Here is a 19,258-nt window from a genome sequence, read left to right on the forward strand (position 1 = left end):
TATTGCATATCCTTACTATGTCAAGGGAAAGTAAATCTTTTATTAACTGTTCATTGACTTCTGAGTGTTACATTTCATGCTGACCTTTAACATTTGGCAGAGTTGGTAATTGGGACAAGATGAAATGTTCTCATGGATCACACTGTGGTTGAGTTGTGGGAAGAATATTGCAAATACAGAAGGTGGGATGAATGGATGGTCAGACGCTGCATGGTGGTATTAGGCCATGTGATCACGTATAGGGAGTCCTCTCAGTGGAATAGGAAGCAAGCTGCCACTCACTGAGCAGTTAGCTCAGTGGGTTCTAGAGGAGACTTCTTGAAAGAGATTAAGAAAGTGCCAAGCCCTGCATTCTCTTGTTGTTGAGCATCCAATAGAAATTGGACAGGTAGCATAAGGGGACTAAAAATTAGTTAGATTAATTTATTAAGCAACTAGAGACAGAGATCTCAGCTTTAAGGGAATCTGCAATGAAAGCTGAGGAGCAGCTAATGGAACTGACTCTGTACATAAAGTGATATTTCCTGATACAGTTTCTGGTTCTAGAGGTCTACTACATCTTACTGAGATTGCAGCCATGAGACAGGAAGTAAGAAAAAGACTTGGACATTCCCAGTGTGACTAAAAGCCTCAGAATAATTTTCTTACTGCTCTAGGGAGGAGGGTGATTCTACGAACCGAGGGAGCAGGAGGTGGCTAGGCCATCAGTAAGGAACTGGCAGGTTGCATGAGAAGTTCAGATAGAAACCTGATGAATCATTGATGCCGTGACTCCTGATTACGTGGTGTTCACTGAACCTGTACTGAGATTCTCAGGAGGATTTCCATAGGCTGGCAGGAAAGTTGCCAGCTTTCTGAGGAATTATTGTCACAGAGTCAGTTGCATTTATTAGAATCTCTAGACAAGGGCCCACCTTTTCTTCCTTTTTTCAGGTGGTTCAAATGGTCCCATAAAGATTAATAACTGTTACAGCTAGCTCCCATGAGGATCTATATTGGGAGGGGGCAAAGTACTTAAAGGAAGTGGGTTTGATAGATGAGGAAGGGTATCTCATAGAATACTTTTCCCTTTGACCAACCTGCCTCCGGAACAATTCAATTCTGCTTTCTTAGTGGAACAATGACAGAATGGCCTGAGACTTTAGTTCTGAGTCTACCGTCTCATATCACTGCAAAGATAAGAGAGGGTCACCTGATGAAATCTGGCTAGGAGTTAAGGAAATCTGTATTCTTGGCAAGTGCTTTGTTGGTGCAGATAGATTCTCTGGCAAATGTGGGTAGAAGTCACGGATCTGCTGTTCTGATGGGGGCAGGGTGCCTACTTTCCTCTCTTGGAGGACCTTTGTGTATGGGTCCTGAAGCAATTGTTGGCAAACTCATGAGGACACTAGAAAAACTGTAGAGGGAACTTTAGCAATAAGGCTATAAGAATCCTTCAGCCCTGCTTTAGTCTAAGGTAGCTTCTAAAGACCCTGTCTTTTTTTCATATTATTTGGAGGAGGATAGAGAGGGCAGACCATGGAGGAAAGATGTGCTCTTGGGGGTCAATATCTGTGGGGGCCCTTTCAGTATCATTTACGCAGGCTTCTGTGGGTGAGGCCAAATGAGAATCCTTGGAGTTACCAGAACCATTCTACGTAGTTCACACCAAACAATATCAGGTTTGGGTGGTGATGGGTTTTTCTTCTCCAGGGATGGAGATGGTGGAAACTGGAATATTGTTGTTATCCTACCTCCCCTTATGACAATTCTATATTGCCCATTGGGAAAGCAGATGACTCTTGACAGATAGGAGCTGAATGAAGTTCATCATTACAGCTGTTCCTGACCTTGTGAATGTTATAGAAAAAGTAGCCCTGGTCCAAGGGAAGTGGTAAGCAGTTATTGACCTCACTAATGCTTCCACCCTCCGCCCCCATTCCTATGACTGAGTTTAGTCAGGAGTAGTTTGCTTTTGCCTAGGAAGCAGTCTGATATACAGTCCTTTTCCAGGCCACCTGGAGTCTTCCTCACACTGACCTAAAAAAAGCCTTCCTTCCGGAAGGCATTGGTGTACATTATTACACTGATGACATAATGTTGACTAGGCCCGATAAGCCCATGTTGGTAGAATCCTTAAATCAGTTAATTATTCACATGAGGAAAGAAATCTACCCTAAGAAAATTCAGGGTCAAGTCCAGTGCAGTTTGGGTAGAGAAAGCCCAGAGGATTCCAGAAATGGTCCAGAAAAAAAAAACCAAAACAATGAAAAAAACCCACTGTCAAGATATTTGGATATACCCTGTTTCCCAGAGCTGAGGCCCAGCAATCAGGCTGTACCCTGAGCTTGGCACAACAGTAATCCGTTGCACTCTGGATGATTGCACCCTCTGGCAAAGTGTATTTCTTTGACCAGCACCAGGTGTTTGCTGAGGGATTTATGTTTGGAGCTACCTCTATTTAACAGGGACCTGAGAGCCCTCTATCCTACCTCTTAACATGCTCACAATCCCTGTTTCTTGTAACAGCTAAATGAACTGAACCAGGTACTCTACTCCTGTTCCTTCCATGCTAACTCTGGTTCTGTTTGTGTCTGTGAGACAATCAATTTGGAGACTGTTCCCACAGGACCTAGGAAGGCTGCATTGTCCGTGTGTGAGCCTGCTGTGGGAATGGTTAAGAATAACTATATCATGGTCCAGCGTACTTGTGTTTTTTTATGTATATAAGACCTGCCTTTGCCCTAGCATGGTAAGGCCTCCTTCTTGGGTGGACTTCTTGCAAGTATTTCCTCATCTTGAAATTAAACTTCTGTTTGTGGCCTGACTTTCCTGCCTCTGGCCTACTTTGTGCGGCTCTTGCCACCCATAAGTTAGAGGATGGTTCTGGTTCAGTTAACACCAACAACTATTGGCATTCCCTGACCTTCTTCTCTTCCTCCTGCTCATCATTGTTCTTTTTCTTTTTCTCCCTCCTTCTCATTTTGTGGTTAAGCCCAGGATCACATCGCTACTAAATGTCTGAATTCAGATTTCAACTTGAACCGTCTTGATTCCAGGTCTAGTGCTCTATGCACTTTGCCACCTAGCTGCCCCATTGATATTCTTTATTGACAATCAAAGAAGGAAGACTTTTTTTGACTGATTTAACTATGAAGGCTTTTGAGAACTCACTTTTACCACTTCAGTGTCCTGATGGTCCCCATTTACCAAGTTATTCACAAATCTGTCTCTTTCCAGTGGGACCCAGAACAGGCTGCAGCTCTAGAACATCTAGAGCTGGCTGTTTTGCAGTCTCTCCTTTTGGGCTCTTATGATCCTGCAAGGCCCATGTTTCTGGAGGTCAGTGTCCAGAAAGACTAGGCTCGATGAAGCCTTTGGCAGGTGCCAAGAGGTAGATGGAGTAAGCAACAAGCTTCTGGAACTCGTTTCCCTGAACAGTCACTTTTGAAAAGCTGTTATTTGCCTATTACTGGCTCCCAGTTGCTACAAAATAGATGACAGGGTCATGAGTCACTCTTTGTCCAGAGTCAATTGATGTAATGAGATTGATAGGAGCTCAGAAGTCTTCTCTTGGAATATAAATGGAAATGCTAGATTAAAAATCATGCCTTGCTCCCTCTGGTGTTCATGCCCTTCATAAACTAGGTCTCTATGCCAGTATCTAAGTGAAGAACCTAGAACCTCATCTCATCCAGGTTGAATTCCCTCCCCCCCACTCTCTTAAAGAGCTGGCTATTGAGGCAACTTGTTTTCTCCTGGTCAATTGATGGCTCCATCCTTTAGGAGAGAGATGTTACCCAAATAGACTAAGGGAGCTACTAATCTGATAATGAGACTCCCTAGGGAATGGGGATCCTGGCAAGTTCTAATGGACTGAGTTTCAGGTTGCATGGCTGACATGTGAGAGATCCTTCATTGAGAAGATCTTTATCTCCAGATTCCTAAGCAGTGATGATGGGTTTAGCTAAGTGGTCTCTGACCTGGAGAAAACAGTACTGGATAATCAAGGGTTCTCATTTTGGGAAGAAAACAAATAGAGGACTCTTGTTGATGTCTTCCATTGCTGGAAGCTATTTGTAGGGCATGTCATCAGCTGTTGGAGACATCATGTGCTAAACAACCAGATTAGAGCCCTTACAAGAACACCTGAGTTTGGGGAGTGGGTCCATTGCTAATCTGGACATTGGGGTGGCTGATTCTATGTTTTGCCATGTGATCCTCTTAACTGTAAGGCATTATTAATGTGGGGTCAGAAATTGTCCAATTTGCAAGAAAAGTCGCTGAGGGAGAGCTCCAAGCAAATAGTACTTTATTAAAAGGTCTGTGGCCCTTTGAAGAGGATCTCACCTTGTCCTCATGTTCTGAGATGCCCCTGGTCCCCAGGACCTGGTTTTTAAGGGGTTTGATACCTAAGAATACAAAAAAAAACATGGTAAAATACAGAATCTTACTGGCTGTTAGACCTTGCTCTTGAGGGCCAGAAATGACAGAGGAATCACAAGTTGGGTGAAGAATGAGACATCCCTGCTAAGAGGTCATAAGACAGCCACCTGTTCTTGTTGGGCAAGACATGGTGGTTCAGAGGTCCTTTGGAAGTCTTTCCATTGAATCAAATATCCCACCCACTCTGAGTTTAGACATGGAATTTGAGCAAAACAGGGAGGAAACATCTTTGTCAACATTCTTATGGTTGTGCATGTGAATTTTGTAACTGGTAAACAAGTAGTGAATGTTACATTAAATTTGAGGGCCTACCATAAAGATCTATAAAAACCTATCGTATCTAAATATCCCTATATGATATATGTAAAGTATAAAATTGATTAATACTGATTGGAATGGAGTAAGGATTCAAATGAATCATTTCTCACTCTAACAGGGTTTTTATTCCAGTTAGAATATCTACCTAACCAAAGTGACCCCCAACCTGTCTGCAGATGGCAAAATGACATGCCAATATGAGCGAAAAATGTTTGTTTTTGCTAATCAACAGCTATGTAATTATTTGCCTGAATCCTCAAGTCAGGTTTCTAACCTTTCTGAAGCCAAACTTATGACTAATCAAACCATCCTAAAGGGGAAAGACTTCCTGGTTCAGTGGTTTCTGGGATCCAGTCTCTAAGAAGACTTAAACTTGATAATAATGGACTGATTTTTGGATGTAACTCTGTTGACCCTCTTCAACCTTTATTTCATTTTCAGAGTTGGCTTGGTCTTAAGGTCCTTACCCCATTCAGAGAGCTCTGTATATTTTGGAGAACAAGTTGAAGTCCCCCTCTTTGACAGGATTCCTTTCCTTTGGGATACTTTTAAAAACTCCTTCCCAGAAAGGACTTGTGGGACCAAGTAGTGACCTTGTTGAAAGGTGCCTTTCTGATAGCATGAGGTGAAACTCTCGCTGTGTAACTATGATGAATGTGCATTTACATGGGAATAAAAGGGATCCTTTAGCTGATTTGGTGATAGTAGGGATGAGGAAATACTTTTTTTAGACTCTGTGGAATAAGCAGCCAGTTCATCTGCAGAGGTCTTTCTAAAGAGGCTAAGATTTTGTTTCAACCCCCTGATATGACTCTCAGAGAGGGGAGGTTTTTAATGGGTGTTTGAGGGAATACTGAGTGATGAAATTGGCAGAGCCTCAGAATCAATTTAGGTTCTGGCAGAGATTGCATGTAAGAGGCTTCTGACCTTCTAACCGCTTTACTGCATTGATTTATTATGAACAGTTGTTCTGTGTCATCATCTGTGATGTGGCCCTGATGTTCTTGGTTATTTTCATAGCCTGGCATTAGTAGAAGATTCTTTGACTGTTCTGGAGGTATTATTCTCTGTGCTGTGTCCTTGATATTTCTGGTACTGCTCTGCTTTATTGACTGATCATAATCACCTTTTATTAGGAGACCTTCTGTGAACTGCAGATATATAGCACAGCCTTCCTGCATAGACCATGTTGTTGAGATCTGAGACTGAAAGCAGGAAAAACAGCATAAAACTTCTGATTTCTGTCTTCCTCCCCCTTTTCCCCTTTCCTTTTCTTTTTGCTGATACTTTAGGGGTAGGATGCATAATTTTTATTTCTTTTTCTTTTCCTTTAGCATGGTTTCTGCCAAGAAGATTACTGAATAATAGCCCTGAAAGCATTTAAATGATATATTTAATCAGGAATTTAAATATACCCTTGGGTTAAATATACCCTTCTTTTGTAATTTTTGCAAACAGTGTGGTGCATTAGAGGAGTGATAATAGCCATAATAACAATAGCTAGCATTTATATAGTGTTTGAAGTCTTACAAAGTGCTTTATAAATATTATATCATTTTATCCTCACAATAACCCTGGGAAATAGGTGATATTATCATCCCCATTTACAGGAAGCTGAGGAAAAGAGAGATTAAGTGACTTGCCCAGGGTCACACAGCTGGTAAGTGACTGACGTAAAATTTAAAAATTAAATCTTCTTGACTCCAGTTCTAGCACTGTATTCTAACCCCCTAGAAATGAATTATTGTTCTGTGACTACTTGTTAGAATTCACTTGTAAATCCATGTGATCCTGGATTTTTTTTCCTTTGTTAAGTTCAATTTTTTTCTTGATTATTAGGTTATTTAAATAATTAGTTTCTTTTGTCAATCTTGGTATTTTAACATTTTAAAGTATTGCTCCATTTTCTCTGTGTTGTATTTTTTTTGTTGGCATATAATTGGGTAAAATAGTTTTTGTTAATTTCCTTTAATTATTGAAAATATTCCTTTTAAATTTTTGATAAGAACTTTCTCACCTTTTAAGATTTGCCATTCATCTATTTTCTTTTTTAAAGGTAACTGTAAAAATAAAGCTCCCTGTTTATCAATTCAGTAGAATGGGGTTTTTTTGCTTATAGTTTTACTATTTTTAAAATTTCTTTCAGAACTTCTACTTTGGTGTTTACTTTTTTCGTTGTTGTTGCTGTTCTAACTTTTTTAGTCATATACTCAGTTGGCTGATTCTTTTTTTTCTTTTGTTGATGAAAACAGATTAAGTAATTTTTTCTCCTTAGAACTGCTTTAGCTGCATCTCATATGTTTTGATATATTGTTTTATTATTGTAGTTTTCTTAGATGAAATTTTCTATATCTATAATTTTTCTTTTCCCCCTTTACCCTTTAACATTATGTCTCCAATTGCCTTTCAATGCATTCTCTTTATTGAATATTTTCTTGCATTGTGACAAGAAAATTTTTGATGAGATCTTTATGCCTCCTCCCTCTTAGGTGGTCAATTTTTTTTAAAGGTGCCATGCATGGCTGAGAAGTATTGAAACTCCTTTCTGTTCCTATTCAGTAATCTCCAGAGACTTATCATTTTTAATATTTTTAAAGCTCTATTCGGAGCTTTAATTGCTTTTTTGTTTATCTTTTGATTGGTTTTATCTACATCTGGAAGGGCTAAAATCAAATTTCCCCACTGTGACAGCTTTACTGTATATTTCTCCCAGTAATTTGATTGTTTTTCTTTAAAATTTAAATACACTGCATCTTAGTGTGAATATAATGTTGATGTTGACTTATCACCTTTAGTGCCTTTAGACATAATATACTTTCCCTGATTATCTTTTTAAAAAACATCATGTATTTCTATAACCTTTTAATTATGATTTCTTCCCCTTCTTTTTTGAGTTCATATGAAGCATAATAGATTCACCCCTCCCCCCAGGTCCCTCATTTTATCTGTTTCTGAATCTTTGTTTCAAGTGTGTTTCTTATAAGGAGCTTATTCTTCGATTTGACTCTTTAATCTGTTTTGTTAGGTTCTTCCATTTTATGGGTGTGCTAATTTCATTTGCACTTATGGTTATGATTATTAATTGCCCTTTTCTCTAAATCCTGCATTCTTGTCTATTTTCCTCCTTTTGTTCTCAACCTTTCACTCTTTTATAAATAAGAAAGTGTTAAAGAGAGTGGCTTTGTCTATCACATGTGTCCTATTAGTGAAGTGGTCTGTTTTTATTAACATTACCTCTCTGTTCTTTCCCTTCCCCAGCATCCAATGACAGATTTGAGTATTTCCTTCTTTTCTTTTAATCTCTCTTTCACACTCCTTGTTTCCATGTTGCAATTTGTTTCATTTGTCACTATTCTTTTACCTATCATGCTTTCTCTCTTAAATCCCCTGCCTTCCTTCCTTTTCATCTCCCATTTCCTTTTTGGGTTTAATGATTTCTATACTTTAGTCTCTGTTTCTGTCTGTCTCTTATTCTGTTTAACATTCCTTTGTTTGGTTCAGATGATAGTGAATGGATATCCATTATCTGAATATTCTTACGTGATAGTAATTCCTCTCCTTTTTCTCTCTTTCCTCTCAGTATGGTTGCTTATCTCTCCCATTTCTGTCTTCTAATACTATCAAAACAGAACAAAATTGCCTCTACTTTTTTAGTCTGTATTATTTATCTTTCTTTGTGGATCTTGGAGATATTAGACTTCTGAGAAGACATTTCTCTTTTCTTCCTCTTTAGCAAGTAAACAAACTATTCCCATCTTGCCTCCCAATTGAACAAATGAATATATATCTCTTTATTTTTTCTGCATTTCCATTTCAAAATGTCTCATTTTGATCTTTTTTCATCAGAAATGCTTAGAAAGTCCTGTCTAGCATAAAAGTTCATTCCCCTTTCACCATAGGATTATGCTTAGTTTTTTTTTTTTCAGAACAATTTTTTTTTCTTGATTGAAAGCCTTTATCTTTTGACTTTTGGAATTTCTTTTTCTAAGTTTTCTGAGCTTTTAAATTGGCTTTCAATTCTTGTGTATAATTATGATTCTTTAGTACTTGATCTCTATTTTTGGCTGGTTCTTCTTTGACCTAGAAGCTCTGGACCTTGATTATGATAATTTGAGGATTTTTCATTTTGAGTTTTCTTTCTGAATTTAACTTGGATTCCTTTTGTTTTCACTTTGTCCTCTTGTTCATTTATCCAGGCCCTTTTTTTTAGTCATGATTTTCAAATATTTTAATATTATTTCTCCTTTACATATTTTTTAAGTCATTTGTTTTGCATAATGTATTTCTTATATTTCCTTTTTTCAGTTTTGTAATTTTGTTTTAATATTTCTTGTCTCACTGAGTCATTGTTTTCCATTTAGCTCATTCTGATTTTCAGGGTATTAGTCCTTGCATGAGGTTTCCCATCATCCCTTTTGAGGTACCATTCTCCTCAACATTTTTTTCCCCTCTACCCTTACATTTTGTTTTATTTCTTCCAGGTACTCTTATAATCCTTATGGCAAGGACACTTTATATTCTGAGGCTTTACTTGGACTTGTGGGGTTATTTTTTGCTTCCAGGTTTACCCCTTGGTCAACTATCAGTCCAAGGTATTTCTTCATATTATTTGACTTTGCTTTGGTTTGTTCGCATCAGCACCCTCAGTGTCTAGGTAGAAGTCTTGTGACTCTGCTCCTGTACTTCTGCATGGTGTTATGTGAGGTGATATGGCCCTGCATTAAACAATATCTGAGAGCAGGAGGAAGTGTGGATGAGAAAGGTTACCAAGGTAGTATTGATAGGATTTAGCAACAGATTAAATTGATTCTAGTTCTGGTTGCTTACGTATTGGGTATCTATTAAATTTTGTTGAAATATTTTGGATTCACTAAGTACAATATCATTTTCAAAATGTGATAATTAGGCATGACATTTTGAATTCTTGGGACTTTGTCATGACTTTCCTTCATTTCTGGGACTTTGAGGTAATCTCATAAAATCTGATTGAAAATTGATATAAAAAGCCATGTAGTTTACCCTGCATCCAAACAAAAATTCAGTCTACAACATAATTGACATGGGATCATTTATTGTGTTTGAAATAAATGGTATGTTTAGTATTTCTGCTTTTCCTCATTTTGGCAGGAGGTCACTGAAAAAAATCATCTAAAACATGATCACAAAAAGCAAAGAAGTAGATAAGTTTGCTTCTGTTTTCACTCATTAGCCAACAAAAAATATTATTTCTAATTGTTTTAAAGTTCTTGTCAGGTTCTTAACTTGTTTATTTTTTAATGTTTGGTTTGAATTTGTCTCGGTCTGAAAGGGGTCTAATTCTTTAGTTTAACTTTTACATTAAGTTTTTAGATAATGTGCTATTGGGTATATTGATATGTTTTTTATGGCACCTTTAATAATATGTTTCTTTGCTGATTTCTCTTTATCACATTTATATTTACTATGGACTTATTGGAAATTATAATTGCTTCCTCCATGTTTTTGAGTTTAGCTGACACGTAACCTGGAGCTCCAGCCTTTCATTTTACCTTTTTGTGAATCTTTGTGTTTTAGGTGTGCTTTTTATAAACAACACATTCAGCTTTCTCCCTCAAATATTTGACTTTGTTTTACTTACAACTCTTTCTTTACCTATCCTGTCCTTCTTCTTAGATCCCTCTCTACCCCTCCTTGTTCCTGTTCTTCACCACTTCCCTGTGGGGATTAATGTTTTTCTATAACAAAATCTCAATGTCTGTGACTATGAGTAGGTGTGTGTACAAATGTATGTATTACAATGAAATGTGGTTCGTTGATTGCTTGTTCCCCCCAACCTTTTACCCATGACTGTATACTATTTTTCTTATGTACCTCTATAATATAGTAGTGATTTCCTTTTCATTCTTCCTCTTCTCCTCCCCCATGTACTACTCTGTCCCTACATTTTTTACTTCTCCAAGACCATTAAAGCACAGTAAATAACAGTATCTACAGACCCTACGTTGTCTTTATCTTTCTCTGTGAACCATGATGGAATTAGGAATCTGTGAAGTCATTTTTAAAAATCTCCCTATTAGTGTGTAAACCACTTTATCCTTCCATACTCCTTTTTAGTTAAATAAGTGTGTGTTTCTTTCTGATTTTCTCTTAGTGCTTGCATTTTCATTGCAAAGTGTCTACTTAGTTCTGACCTTTTCATCAGGAATGTTTGGGAATCCATCATTCTTAGTAAAGACCCATTCTTTTTCACCCTTAGATAGGTTATCCTTTTTTTGGTTAGCCTTTATGTCTTGACTTTTGGAACATTATGTTCTAAGCTCCCCTCTCCTTTTTAGTTGCCATTGTTAAATTTTATGGATTCTTTATTGGGGGTCCTTGGTACTTGAACTCCTTTTTAGCTTCTTATAGATTTTTTCCCATAACATGAAAGCTCTGGATTTTGGCTATGATATTGTTGGAGTTTTCATTTTGGGGTTTCTTTTAGAAGTCAACTGTTGTTTTCTTTTTAGTCTCACTTTTTCCTCTGGTTCTGGGTAGTTTTTAATTTATAATTTTTAAAAAATATGGTATCTAGACTTTTTTTGTCATAGTTTTTATATTCTCTGATAATCATGAGAACATATACCAGGATGGTGGCAGTGTCAAAGGAGAGAGGAGAGTATATTTGAGGGATATCATGAAGGTGAAATAGTTCTTGGCAACAGATTTATATGACCGAGAGTGAGAAGCTGAGAAAAACATTTAGGTTCTCAACCTAGGTGAAAGGGAAGATGGTGATTCCTCTGACAATAATAGAGAAATTTGGGAGGGATTTTGAGGGAAAGATAATAAGTTCAGTTTTACACATGTTGAGTTTAAGATGTCTAGTAGACAGCTAGAGATATGATTCTGGAGGTTTGCAGAAACATTAGGACTAGATAAATGACTTTGAGACTCATCAGTATAAAAATGATAATTGAAACCATGCAAGCTGATAAAATCACCAAATGAAATAGTGTAGAGGGAGAAGAGAAGAGGTCCCAGAAAAAGAGCTATGTGAGACAACCACAGACAGCGTGACCTGAATGATGATTTTGTTTCTGTTCTGTCTTTTTAGATAAAGATTATTCTTTTTGACTAAGAAAATGTAAACAGAACTAAAGTACTTTACCAAGATTACTTTTGTATTCTTGGCATTGCACAATTTTCACTTATTTTTTACAAAAAAATGCCAGAAATACAAGAAATTTAAAATCTTATGTGTGCATGTCATATATACACATATAGACATGAATATGTCTATATGTGTATATATAATATATTTGTGTGTATATGTATGTAGAATTGTTATTAGCAAATGTGAATAAAATTTATTAGTAAATGTGAATAATTAGTCAATAACAAAAAATATTCTTTCAGATTATTGAAGGGGATGCCGTATCTGGTGATTTGAAAGTGATGAACACTTTTTCCCATGAGTATTGACAGTATTATTTCTCTTAATGGAGGGCCTATTTGTTCATAACATTGAGAGAGAAGAGCTAAAAAACCTAATAGAATTTGTGATTTATTGCTCGTTTCCTTCTTAATGAGTTTCATGTTTACATTTCATTTGTTTTTTTCCCTAAGTGAAAAATAGGTGCCCAAATTCTGGAATAGAATGTGGAAGCTCAGGAACTTGTATTAGTCCAACTAATTGGTGTGATGGAATATCACATTGTCCCAGTGGTGAAGATGAGAACCATTGTGGTAAGTATATGTAGAAATTAATAATGAGAAAATACTCTCTTTTTTCTTTTTTCACTTTAATAGTATTTTATTTTTCCAATTATATTTAAAGAACATTTTTAACACTGATTTTTTTAAAAAATTATTTGTTTTTAGTTTAAACATTCATTTACACAAGATTTTAAGTTCCAAATTTTCTCCCCATCTCCTCCCTCCCCACTGATATGTCATGCATTCTCATTACCCCTTCCCCCCAGTCTGCCTTCCCTTTTATCTCTGCCCCCCATTCTCTTCCCACTTTCTTGTAGGGCAAGATAAATTTCTATACCTTATTGCTTATATATCTTATTTCCCAGTTGCATGTAAAAAACAATTTTTAACATTTTTTTTAGAACTTTGAGTTCCAAATTCTCTTCCTTCTTCCCTCCCCACCCACCCTCATTGAGAAGGTAAACAATTCAATATAGGCTACACATGTCGTTATGCAAAAGACTTCTATAATAGTCATGTTGCGAAGGACTAACTATATCTCCCTCCATCCTATCCCAACTCCTACTAATTCTGTTTTAAACTTTGACTCTGTCCCTTTTCAAAAGCGTTTGCTTCTGACTGCCCCTTTCCCTAATTTGCCTTTCCTTCTGTCATCCCTCCACCCTTCTTCCCTTCTTCCTTACTTTCCTGTAGGGTAAGATACCCAACTGAGTGTGTGTGTTCTTCTCTCCTTAAGCCAAATCTGATCAAAGTAAGGTGTTCACTCATTCCTTCTCACTTTCCCCCTCTTCCCCTCTATTGTTAAACCTTTTTCTTACTTCTTTTATGTAGAATAATTTACCCCATTCTGTCTCTCCCTTTCTCCTCTCAATATATTCCTCTTTCACCCTTTAATTTTATTTTTTAGATATCATCACTTCATACTCAACTCACTTTGTCTGTCTGTCTGTCTGTCTGTCTATCTGTCTGTCTATCTTTCCTCCAACTACCCTAATACTAAGCAAGGTCTCATGAGTTACAAATATATCATCTTTCCATGTAGGAATGTAAACAGTTCAACTTTAATAAATCCCTTATGATTTCATTCTTGTAACTGAAAGTCAAATTTTCTATTCAGCTCTGGTCTTTTCAACAAGAATGCTTGTAAGTTCTCTGTTTCATTGAAATTCCATTTTTTTCTCTTGAGTGTGACACTCAGTTTTGCTGGATAGGTGATTCTTGATTTTAATCCTAGCTCCTCTGATCTCCGAAATATCATATTCCAAGCCCCTCAATCCCTTAACGTAGAAGCTGCTAGATCTTGTGTTATCCTGATTGTATTTTCACAATACTTGAATTGTTTCTTTCTGGCTGCTTGCAATATTTTCTCCTTCACCTGGGAACTCTGGAATTTGGTTACAATATTCCTAGGAGTTTTTCTTTCCTCTCTTTCAGGAGGTAATTGGCGGATTCTTTCCATTTCTATTTTCCCCTCTGGTTCTACAATATCAGGGCAGTTTCCTTGATAATTTCTTTTTTTTTCCTTGATAATTTCTTGAAAGATGATTTTGAACCTCTTTTTTTTTTTTTAGTGGCTTTTCATGGCTTTCAGGTAGTCCAGTAATTTTTAAATTATCTCTCCTGGATCTGTTTTCCAGGTCAGTTGTTTTTCCAGTGAGCTATTTCACATTGTCTTCTACTTTTTCATTCTTTTGGTTCTGTTTTATAATTTCTTGACTTCTCATGAAGTCATTAGCTTCCATTTGCTCCATTCTAATTTTGAAGAAATTATTTTCTTCAGTGAGCTTTTGGAGCTCCTTTTCCATTAGGCCAATTCTGCTTTTTAAAGCATTCTTCTTTTTTTTGGCTTTTTGGATCTCTTTTGCCATTTGGGTTAGTCTACTTTTTAAAGTGTTATTTTCTTCAGTATTTTTTTGGGTTTCCTTTAGCAGTCTGTTGACTAGTTTTTCATGATGTTCTTACATCACTCTCATTTATCTTCCCAATTTTTCCTCTACTTCTCTTACTTGATTTTCAAATTCCTTATTGAGCTCTTCCATGACCTGTGACCAATTCATATTTTTCTTGGAGGCTTTGGATGGAGGAGCTTTGACTTTGTTTTCTGATGATTGTATGTTTTGCCATCAAAGTAATGTCTGACATGTATAGTCTGACTTTTCTCTCTCTGTTTGCTCATCTTCTCAGCCAAATACTTGACTTTCTAACTCTTTTTCAAGATAGAACTCTGCTTTCAGTGGGGGTAGGGGGTTGATGTATTGTCCCCGGCTTCGGGGATTTTGTATCAGCTGCTGCATCCCCAATTGTCTGGGGGCCCAGAGCTCTGGGAAGCTGCTACTACTGTTGACACCCAGCATGGCTTCCTCCTCTACCCTGGGACTGAGGTTCAACCATGTGACTCCTCAACTCAGGTCCAAAAGAGTTTTCCTATTCATCCTCTATGCTGTGTTTGGCATTTGTGGGTTGAGAAGTCTGGAAACTGCCCAGCTGCCAGCAGTTCAGTCTCCTGAGGCCTGCTCCAGCACTGTTTGTGCTGGCATGGCCCATACTGGACTGTGGTTCCCTCCACTACTAGCCCAGTGCAACAGATGCTTCCTGTAGACCTTCCAGGCTGTTCTGGGCTGGAGACTTGCCTCCCTGCATACCTTTGTGGGTTCTGTAGCTCTAGATTTTGTTTAAAGGAATTTTTACAGGCATTTGCAGGGGTTTAGGGGTAAAGCTCAAGTAAGTCTCTGCTTTTAGTCCATCATCTTGGCTGTGCCCAACATTGACCAAGAAAATATCGTCTTGTGTAGGACTTCCTTATCACTTAGAGATTTTCTTATTTACCAAGTGATTTTGTTTTTTAATGACAAATTCACAAAGATAATCTTATTAATGAGTGGCAGGCCCATGATTTGCATTGGTGAAGAGAAGTACCACTAGTGCTTCAAGGATTTGGGATTTCATTCAGTTATAAGTAGGAAAAAATTAGAAGAGTATTCTAATCATATGTAGTTTAAAAAACACTATTTAAGCTTTTATTAAATGGACAACTGAAATCAGATTATAGTGCTAAAAACAGAATTGTCTTCAAAATTAGGTGCCTTCAAATTTATTTTGGATATTTGTTTTTCAAAGTACCAGATTATATGTTGTAGAAATATAATTAGAATAAGAGCCAGGAATAATGTTTATTAGTAGTTAATAGTATAACCATAATGTTACATAATGAGAATGTTAATAATTATTAAGTAGTTATTTATAACATTTTCTGCAAGTTGGTGAATTCAGTGTAACTGTGACAACTGAATGAAATTTTAGAAACTATAAATTTTGTTATGTATTCTTTCAGTAACTCCACAGGTAAGTCTTTGTTTTCAGTAAGATTTGTACTCTTTTACATTGCTTTTTCATTGGTATTTCAAAATCGGAAACAAGTTATATGTTTACATAGATATACACGCATATTTAACTCCCCCGCTCCTTTTTTTTCTTCTGGAGCTTAAAAACAAGTCACATAGTGCCATTCCAAGAGTATGAAAACTATCTCGGCAAGGTTATACTTTCCTTAAGATCTTACTTGATCTGAAAAGACTAAAGGAAGCCATGTAAACTGTCACACTGCTCCCTTGTGACCCCTCTTTTTCTTCTTCCTTACCATTACTGCTTCTTTCCTCTGAATTAACTTATTCTTTGGGAGAATATAGAAGTTTTTGCCTTCTTCTTTGCTCTATTTTCTGAAAACAGCCTGAGCAACTCTACTTTTAAGTGCTTTTAAGAGTTCTACTACTAAGCACTTTAGTTGAATATAAGAACTAAATGTAACAAATAGAAAAGGAAATTACAAACTCTTTAGAGCTCTTCTCTGTCAATCCTGTTCCTATATGTAAATATTAGACTTTGTTTTTTCTTTGTTTTCTTTTCCTTCTTATCTTATCACCTTTTTTTTGCATTTGATCTTATCGAGGGTCACCCAGACTAGATGTTAGATTAAATTTTAGGAGCCAATGTAGATTTCATTTGCACAACTTTTGGGTATCTTGGTTCTTTTAGAATCTGTTTCCCTTATCATTTGTTTATACTATATTTGTTTTCTGGTAGGCACACACAGATGTGCTCAAGTATGAGTCCTCCCTTTCTCTGAATTTCTGGCACTCTAATATAAGAATATAATAATGCTCCTTTGTCCCAGACTAGGCAGTGGATTCTGTCCTTGCTCCTTGAATGAGAATGAACATTCTGTGGCTGACCAAGGGACCTTGATCAGACCCTGATTTCCCTCCCTCATTTTTCTTGAGATTACAATACTCAAACTCCTAGATTTACTTTCTCTTTCTTGACATTGGTCCATTCTCTTTGACTTGGATCATCTGCCTGAAGCAAATATCTTAATAAGGTTACAATGACTAGCTGTGCTTGAGAAAATGAAATGGCTTCTTCCATATATTTGGAAGGAGGTTCATTCACTTCCACCTCTTTGCCTTTGTTGAGATGTTCTGTGGTCAGTACTAGCCTGAGGGCTAGTACTAACACCTACCTCCCAAAGTTGTTGTAAGGATCAAATGAGGTAATGTTTGTAAAACACAGCACAGTACCTGGCGCATAGCTTAATAATGCTTGTTTCCTTTCTTCTGTTTTAACATATGAGGAAAGTAAGTAACACAGTGATGTGACTGACAGAACTGAGATTCTGTCCCAGGTCTAGTAACTCTAAATACAATGACAAGATGTTGTGCTCTTGTACAAGTTAATTTTGCTCTCTAGTTCTTAGTTTCCCATGTAAAATGAAAGATTTGAACATGTTGGTCTCTTAAGAGAACTTTTAGCTCTAGGATTCTACAGATCTCCATAAAATAAGGATTTTAAGTTATTTATAATGAGAAAATTGAAGCCCTAGTTTTTTATAAAACTCATTGAAACAAATCTCTACTTTTAAATGCAGTTCGCCTCTATGGACCAAAATTTATCCTTCAGGTTTACTCATCTCGCAACAAATCCTGGTATCCTGTGTGCCAAGATGATTGGAATGATCACTATGGAAAGATAGCATGTAATGACATGGGGTATAACATGTGAGTATGACATTTGTCCAATATGAAAGGAAAAGGATCACATGTAATATGTGTTTGATGTCCTACTTGGTCATGAATGCAGAGATGTTTGGCCAAGTTTAGATACGAGTGAGCCAGAAATCATTACCAATATAAATTGATGTCCCTAATAAGGTTACTGTAATGGAGGACAACCCACTTACATTCTGCCTACCTTTTAAACTTGAAGACAGCTACCAAGTGGAAGAGGGATCAAATTTGTTCTGCTTGGACCAAAATATTAGTATTTTTAGTATTTAATGGCTAAAAGTTCCAGTGAAAAAGATGTACAGAAGAACTTTTTTTAATATATTAATTTTTAGTGTTCTACAGTCACTACCATATAACTTAGATCTTTTCTCCCCCACCTACCCCCCACCTTCCTCCTCCCTCCCCAAGACAGCATACAATTCTATATAGGATCTACACATACATTCCTATTAAATACATTTTCACTATAGTTATGCTGTGTAGAAGAACTAAAATGAATGGGAGAAATCATATAACAAACCAAAACATAATATACACACACAAAAAAATGATCTGCAACATTCTGCGATTGAATTCCATAGTTATTTCTCTGGATGTGGAAGGCATTTTGCCTTAGAAGACCATTGGGAATTTCTTTTTTTTTTTTTTAAGTCCTTGCATTGCCATGAAGTTCCAAGTCTACCAGAAAAAACTCTTGCACGCTGTGGTTGTTGCTGTGTACAAAGTTCTGGTTCTGCTCCTTTCACTCAGCATCAGGTCCAATAAGTCTTTCCAGGCCTCTCTGAAATCATCTTGTTCATCATTTCTGATAGAGCAATAGTATTCCATGCAGAAAAACTTTTTAATTGTTTGAGTTATCCAAAAGTGGAATGGCTTGCCTTCTTTGGTTTCTCATAATTAAAGATTTAAAAATGTTTTAATACTTGTTATTTTTCTCCCCTTCATCTCAGTGTTTTTTCTTTTTTTCTAACTTTCTTTTTCATTTAATTGTTTTGAAACACAAAGCAAAACATCTCTGATCTAGTGAATATATTTAACAGTATATGCAATATTCTCTCTTTGTAGTCCCTATCCTTTCTGCTATGAAGGAGGAGATAGTTTATTATCTTTTCTCCAGTATCTTCATTTGTTTTTCTGTTATTCAGACTTCAACATTGTTGTTTGATTATCTTAGTTTTGCTTCTTTTCTCTTCATTGTACTTATTTTGCTTTTTGGAGGAGCAAAAACTAGATTATCTGTTATCAGGATGATGTAGAGAGGATTACTGTTCATGTAAGGACTGGATTTGTGTCATGGGATTATACATATAGAGTTGGAAGGCACCTTAAAAGCCATTTAGTTCAATCTCCTTGTTTTAAAGTTGAGGTCTAAGGAGATTAAGTGACTTGCTCAATGCCTCACAAGTAGTAAGCATAGAGGTACAACTGACTGGGTGCTATGAAAAGACCTACCAGACTCCAGAACAGTATTTCTCTCTACCACTCTGCTTCATTTGAGGGTCCTTTCCAGGTCTGAGAGTCTCTGAAGTATTCATGAATTAACTGTTCATGTGCATACAATTAGATGAATTAAAAACCTGAGAGACAGTTTCTGGGTAATTAATAATCAGTTTGTTAATCAGGCTAGCTGATAATAAGTTGATGGTCAGTGGTTTCTCTTGGCAACCAAAGACAAAACTATGGAGATGCTGGAATGTTAAATACATTTGGAAAATAAAGTGTCCCTGAAAGGTGAAAACCAACCCTGATGGGTGAATAATTAATGTTGGAATGAACAT

At 36.7% G+C, this 19,258-nt stretch overlaps 1 protein-coding gene across 6 annotated transcripts in view; it reads left to right on the forward strand.

The window, feature by feature from the left end:
* TMPRSS2 (transmembrane serine protease 2) overlaps window positions 1-19,258 on the forward strand; it is a 161,490-nt gene that overhangs the window by 49,566 nt on the left and 92,666 nt on the right. For 4 of the 6 annotated variants that reach the window (XM_072614769.1, XM_072614774.1, XM_072614770.1 and 1 more), the window contains 3 exons: window positions 9,225-9,335; window positions 12,331-12,450; window positions 17,342-17,471. In XM_072614769.1, coding sequence (XP_072470870.1) covers window positions 9,225-9,335; window positions 12,331-12,450; window positions 17,342-17,471 — 361 coding nt within the window. Of the gene's footprint in view, window positions 1-5,785; window positions 6,404-9,224; window positions 9,336-12,330; window positions 12,451-17,341; window positions 17,472-19,258 lie in introns of those variants that run through there. The other 2 variants (XM_072614775.1, XM_072614772.1) reach the window with 2 other exon arrangements.

The sequence above is a fragment of the Notamacropus eugenii genome, chromosome 5 (genome assembly GCF_028372415.1).
Source record: "Notamacropus eugenii isolate mMacEug1 chromosome 5, mMacEug1.pri_v2, whole genome shotgun sequence".
NCBI classification, from domain to species: domain Eukaryota; kingdom Metazoa; phylum Chordata; class Mammalia; order Diprotodontia; family Macropodidae; genus Notamacropus; species Notamacropus eugenii.